Below are 6,594 nucleotides of genomic sequence, written 5' to 3'. Positions count from 1 at the left end.
AACAGCAGATGCTTTAAGCTCATTTTGCATTTTGCCGCTTTGAAACCTGTATTTGGATGGAAGACTTTCCCAGTCATCTGATTTGTTATTTTTGACAGTTTATATAGTTATTTTTTTCTGGAAATATATGAGAAGTATTTCATTCGAAAAAGAGGAATTGCATATTGATACCGGACAGAACGATCGATGCTTGGCTTAAAGGTTATGATTGGGATTGCATGGTATTTTTAAAATAATTATCAGCTTCGTAAATAATCTGTCGAGATGTTTGGTATGAGAACAGCTAAGACAAAATACAGATGAGAAGTCACGTGTTATCAATTCAAAGCACGGTTCAGAATGAAAATGTTTAAAATTTTAATTCAATTTTAAGGTTTTATGGATTCCAAGGGATGGAAATATAAGCTGGTCACGCAAATATAAATTCATCGATATAATATGAGCACGTATTGTCTTTAACGTTTTGATACGTATATATGTTAGAGAAATCGCATGAACAAAAGCCCATGGTAGCTAATTTAAGACGACAAGTTTTTAACAGGTGAGATGCAAATTATTTAAAGCTTTGAATGATACTGATGCAATGAATCAGTGAATTGTACTTGAATTAATCAAGACATAATACTTTTAATCCATGAATTCCTACAGAGATATGAAAATTACATTATGCTTGGTATATATATATATATATATTAGCCATAGGCCTAATGCTTTTGCCGCTGCAATTTTATTCCATTCCGATGGAATCGGTTGTTCAAAGGCTACCCACCCGGCCTGAACATAGGAGCAATCGGTTTCCAGGCCAATATTCCTCTTCCCCTGGTGTAATACTGGGATTTATACACCCGTTTTCGCCCTGTCAGTTCCAGCTGAAACCATTCAAGTCAAATTGTTTGCAGCCTGAAGCAACATCATTTTCATGATCATGGGCATTCAGGTCCAGCTTTGTTGAAAAACATGGCAGCCTATACTCCGGCAGTAGATTTTCATTCTCTAGTTTAGCTCCTTCAGGTTTCTTGTTGGTTTGGTCCTGGAAATGTTCATCCTCATTGCTTGCTTTGAATCTTCCCTCTGGGAAGCTGCCGCTGCCAATTGATAATTCACCAGGGCCTCTGTCCTTACCTATTGATGAAAGAAATTTACTCTCTTTCAAATCTTTGCGCCACTTGAGTTCTGTTTGCTGCAGCATAGGCTCTTCCACAATCTCTTTTGGCTCTAATGTTGGAGTGCCATGATAAGGCCTTAATCTGACCCCACCATTGTGTATTTCTTGATCCTTTTGAGATCCTTCACACGACGTTAAGCAGCTGTCCATTGAGCAATCAGTGGGCTGGTTTGCTTGTGGTTGCTGAGGGCAGAAACCCTGAAGTTCTTTAAGGTCCGAAAATGTAGAGTTTAGGCATTGCGTCGAAACTTTGGAAACAAGTTCAGAAAGCTGAACTTTGGCAGCTTCCAGGCCTGCTGTGCCTAAGTTCTGTCTTCCAAGAGTTTCCTGAGCTTTCTCCAGCACTGCCTGGAGATATTTCCCTTGAGCCTCTATGCGAAGCTGCAAATGTCGTTGTACCTAGTGGTTTAATCCAAGACAAGTAATTAGAAAAACAATAATTTTGAAAAACTACTTTCATTTTCGAAGTATGAATGTATATTGTACCTCAAGCTGCTCGTGTAATCTTCTCTGCACTTCGATTTGCATCTGTATTGTTTCGCTTATATGTAAGCTCCTGGATTTCAAAATTCTATTTGTTAGCATAGTAACAAAAATAGTAATAAAATTAATTTAAATCTAATAAACAAATGAATATATTTAAAGTACGATAAACCATTTATCCTCTTACTTGTTTGGTTGGGGTCCAATGCTTAAATTGTTCATATGAGTTGCATTTGCTTCAGGCATTCTTTCTCCAGGAACAGTAACTGGACCTACACCAGATGACTTAAATTTCATTCCTCCGATCCCAGTATGTGCTTTACAAGCTAAATATGTATTGCAATTCTGATCTTTCTGGTAATTTGCAGATTTTTGAGATATCGTCTTCTTACCAATTTTGTTGTTGCCAATATTTGCTTGTCCATGGAGATTCTTACTGAGCCTGTACTTCTGCTAGCGAAAAGGTACAACAACAATCAGTATATGTCTGTTAAAAACTAAACAGTACTGACCCTGTAACTCCAAAAATCCGGAAACATAATGAAGGTATATGGACCGACAAGAAAAGTTATCTCTAGCTACTCTTTGTTCCAAATCTATAATTATTTTAATACCATTGACAATTTACCTGAAGATGACTCTTTAAGTGGTACAAGGTAAGTCCTGGAATCCCCATAAGTTTCATTACTGTTTTTGGAGTAGCCTCTGTGACATTAAAATAATTATTCAACTTTAGCTGAATTTATTCATGCATTTTCAGTGATAATTTATTATCGAATGTTTTTATATATACTCACTGTCTGCTCCTCCAAGCTGATTGACAGCTTCTATGAACCGCTCATGAAGATCGGGTGTCCATTTTAGTCTTGGCTTGGCATCGGTTGAGAGGACAAGGCCAGAATCTCCAGGGCCACTCCCACCTTGCAAGAACAAATGTCTTTCCGTGGAGATTGGCATTCTTGAAGAAGAATGCATGCTCTTTCCTTGATTCTGGTGATGATGGTACATCTTCTGAACTCTTTCAAATATTAAACAATTGTAAGTTTACTTGTCCTGGAAGGCATTGCAAAAAACCAAATGATTGGTCAAGATCAGCTTATTTTTACCTGAGAGGAGTTATGATTTCTCTTGATCCAATCCGCAACCCCCTGAAATGTGTAACTTCACTATGTGATTTTCTTCAATTTCTGCAATCAAAGCTTTCAGCACTTGCTGTTACTTGTCTCCTGTCTCACTAGGCCAACTCTCACGAGGCAAAGCGTATGCTCAACCTTGATTTATAGAGCAAGCTAGGGGGCGCGGAGGCAGCTAGGAAAGCATAGAATCTTGAACAAAAATGACACAACGCTCGATCCAATCCAATCCAATTTCAATATATTCACAGCGACTCGAAAAGATATATTGTCCTTCCTACTTTGTTAATTGTGGGACCCTGACCTCCTAAACTCAACTTTCCATTCTCAGACAGAACTAGGCCAATTGAATACCTGAGCCCTTCTACTTTTCAGAAACACCTCAGGACTTGCATAAGGTACCAGAATTGATCCCACCAAAGTTTTTTTTGTTGTGTGCATTCATATTCGTCTTTCCGGCAAAGTTAAAGAATCTTATTCCCAGGATTTTATAGAAGAATTTTTCTGACTTGGATGAGGGGAATCCACTATCTATCTTGTCTTGAGACCTTCAAAGCTAACCCGGTGCCCTTCCCCTCTCACCTTCAAGGAAGATTCTTAGAACTGATAAATCTCCATCCCTCTCTTTGTTATTGGAGTCACTTTTCAGTTGTCAATGTACATAGTGAGACTAATGATATTGTAAATAATGCTTATAAATGAATGTTATCTCTATATTAAAGATTGCAGATAGAGACACGAAGGAAGGTTTTTAACTGGTTATATTTGGAGAATTTTAGAGGAAGATTCTGTTGACTGGAGCACCTGGGAAACTTTGGAATTAGATACATACATACACGAACAAATTAAAAATATAAATTAATTAATGGTGGCAAAAGATGCTGTTTCTTGGAGATTGTTTGGAGGCAAGGAATGGAATATGGAATACATTCTGTTTTGTCTCCTTCAGTAAGTTTGGTACTTATTCAGCCCACAAAGTATAAAAATATAAGAGAAGAGGGACCCTAATCTTTTTCATTCTTCAATTGGCATAAGACAGCCGGCCCCTCCCGGCGAATCCTAAGCAGCCGGGACCTCGTAAAAAAGAAAAGAAATAAAAGAATATAAGGATATTGTACTTGCTTCAATACTTTCATTTGATGAAAGACATTACAAAGTCCTGGGAAGATGACACTACTTGCCCTTGACTCATGTCTTTGTTAGCTTTGCAGATTCTCTTGTATCTGTATAAACTACTCTTCTTGCTATGTATATGCATTGATTACTTGCTCTTTATATTTCATTACCTTGTTTAACAAGCAAGGGTTCTAAAGACTTAGAGCATATATCTCATTGTCACCGTTAAGCAATATTGAGCCCATGCGTATTACATATTCTTTACCAATTTTGCAAGGATCATAGACTTATGCTTGCACATGTAGTGTCATCTTCAGCTGCTATCCTCTGTATTTGAGCAGAGTGAACCCGGATACTCTCTAGACGATTAGCGATTTTATCCCTCTAGGCCAGATGCCATCTGCGTATATGGAATAAATATGAGAGAGGACACAGCAGCCTAATTTTTAGTAGTTTAATTAATTTGTTTAATCAGGATTTGCATTCCCATAAGCTATCTATGTGTCAACTTCAAGTACATTATGCTTATGCTATTCACAAGCATTGGCATACAGAATGTGGCTGAGGTGATAATCAGGAATTATCATACACCTATTTAAAAATACAAAGAATAATATCTAACAGATCAAGTACAGCTAGCTAGCTATATAATGCAGAATAAATTCGTATATTTTAAGTTATGGAAACCAAATCTTTCGATATACATTAAACCCACACGACAGAAAAAATAAAATTTATTGACAAATGAGGACGTATCTTATATGCCGATGCCCATTAAACTGAGTGCTTTGAACAAGTGTTGCCAGACTATGTAAAAATTTACAAAAACTCATTTCTTAAACATGTAAAATGAAAATGCCTATTCCTTGATCACCATTTTCGTTTTCAGTCACAGCAGCCTTTTCGAAATATCAATTGATTTTATTAATGAGGTTATTTTATATCCATTTTCTGGAGAATCTATCAAAGTCTTTGGGTAAAGCAGTAAAGCGAAAAATTCCTGTGTAGGTTGCTGGCATGTGGATAGGAATAAATTGCAAAATCAAAGAGGCACCATTTGAGTAGCTTTCAAGTTACAAAAATTACACAATTTCCAGCATATACAGGAGCTCAGCAATGGCACCAGCTGAGAATTTCGGATGGACTGTAACATGTCATAAGTCACTATAGCATGGATACGCATGAAGAAACTAACGACCCAATTATTTTAGCAAAATCTCAACTCAAATCTGCATCAAAGATGTCGAAAGTCGCCATCTATTAATGCATGTATCTATGGTATATATGCTAAAAAGTAAACTCATAATGATTTGTACTCACATATAGATGTGTATAAGATTTATATAATAATTCACACTTTATGATCTTTTAGTATTATATTGACTGAAAGTGTCTGTTCTTGTTTGGAGAGTAAACAACTCATATGATGTTTGAAAGTTCTTATGTTGAACCATAAATAGAATAAACATGGAGCTAAAGCTTTCATTTCATGTCTCCATGAGGACGCATAATATAATGATCATTCCAATAATGGTACATGTGAAGTACTAATAATAGCCTTTCCTTGATGTTTCCAATTTGCCCTTGCTCTGAATCTCTCTCTGTGTGTATGCGTATGTGCGTGTGTATACATGCTATTGTTTTTGTGTAGTATAGAGGGAATAGTTATCATTGTTTTTATTTTTTATTCCTTTTCCTCTTTTCTCTAACTGCTACTACCTTCCTTCTCTAACAATGGATCTTATTCTCTCACTTTAGGATAGAGGGCAAGAATTTTTGTTCTTCCTTGTACTTACATTTCCCTTTATGGATTCCTTCTCATTTTCTAATTTTTACTTTTGAGAACACAACAAGAAACTGTGAAAAGAGAAACACTTACTTCATATAAGAGAATCGTGTATTTAAGACCAGTCAATCATAAGCGAGTACACGTGTGAGTTGTCGATTCGCCGAGCGTTGTTGACCACATATGATACCATTCACTAGAACAATAATAATAAGTGAGAAATGACCACGGAATGTTATTCCTTGTGACAAACCGGTTTTGGGAGAGAGGAAATTGAAATTGAAGCAAAAGCTAAAAAGGTTTAATTCCACTGGAATTTGGAATGTGAGAATCTTAACTCAATGTAAAGCCAATAAGTCATATTCTCAAGTCAAGAATTTTCATTTTTTTTTCCTTATTCCTTTCTACCCAAACCACAAAAAATGGGTTCGCCTTAGCTTTTTCTTTTTAGGTAATATAGTCAGATGCCTTCAGAATTCATGATTAGAGCTGTGTGCTCATAAGTTGAGCCACTTTATGAGAATATTGCTGTGTTTAGAGATTGCTTAGGTTTTTATGATACGCTCTTCTAATTATTCTTAGAGCATTGGCCAACATGAACAAGTGATGTTTGAACAAATATTAGTAAAAAAAATTTCCCCATTTAAGGTGTTAATTTAAGTTAATGTTTATGTTCTATATAATTATTCTTGATTGTTTATGAGTCAAAGAGAGATCTAAAAACAATAGGCTATATTTATGTTCTATATATTATTCTCTTATCGGGGTTTATAAGTTTTTTTTTTTTAATAGAGCGATTATATTTGCTCAAAATTTGGTAGCTTCATTTTGACTGAAAATGCAATTCAAACTAATGACAAATCAAATCCAAAAGGGTCTAGAAGTCACTTGCAGTTACTAATAGTTTTCAC

General features: G+C 35.9%; 1 protein-coding gene across 2 annotated transcripts; it reads right to left on the bottom strand.

The window, feature by feature from the left end:
* Positions 1–586: 586 nt before the first annotated feature.
* Positions 587–3,106, bottom strand: LOC102612777 (hypothetical protein). 2 transcript variants are annotated; one of them, XM_006479020.4, is made up of 7 exons: positions 2,755–3,106; positions 2,446–2,659; positions 2,277–2,353; positions 2,041–2,098; positions 1,836–1,920; positions 1,652–1,721; positions 587–1,564 (listed from the first exon to the last, which is right to left on the bottom strand). In XM_006479020.4, the coding sequence occupies exons 2-7, from the start codon at positions 2,654–2,656 to the stop codon at positions 860–862; spliced, it is 1,206 nt and encodes a 401-aa protein (XP_006479083.2). In that variant the 5' UTR covers positions 2,657–2,659; positions 2,755–3,106; the 3' UTR covers positions 587–859. The 2 variants fall into 2 exon arrangements, with proteins under 2 accessions (XP_006479083.2, XP_006479082.2); XM_006479019.4 differs by having other exon boundaries at positions 2,446–2,666; positions 2,755–3,088.
* Between the last annotated feature and the right edge of the window lie 3,488 nt (positions 3,107–6,594).

This window comes from Citrus sinensis, chromosome 3 (genome assembly GCF_022201045.2).
Source record: "Citrus sinensis cultivar Valencia sweet orange chromosome 3, DVS_A1.0, whole genome shotgun sequence".
In the NCBI taxonomy this organism is placed as follows: domain Eukaryota; kingdom Viridiplantae; phylum Streptophyta; class Magnoliopsida; order Sapindales; family Rutaceae; genus Citrus; species Citrus sinensis.
The sequence above is the reverse complement of the archived record's forward strand: the minus strand, read 5'-3'. Positions and strand labels throughout refer to the sequence as shown.

What these genes read in the sequence shown, in the direction of transcription:
- LOC102612777 (XM_006479020.4), bottom strand. Translation starts at nt 2,656, where the DNA reads ATGTACCATCATCACCAGAATCAAGGAAAGAGCATGCATTCTTCTTCA. An exon ending in ACTTAAAGAGTCATCTTCAG is followed by an intron (nt 2,099 to 2,276) that starts GTAAATTGTCAA and finishes TTTCGCTAGCAG; the next exon opens with AAGTACAGGCTCAGTAAGAA. An exon ending in ATTGGACCCCAACCAAACAA is followed by an intron (nt 1,722 to 1,835) that starts GTAAGAGGATAA and finishes TTTGAAATCCAG; the next exon opens with GAGCTTACATATAAGCGAAA.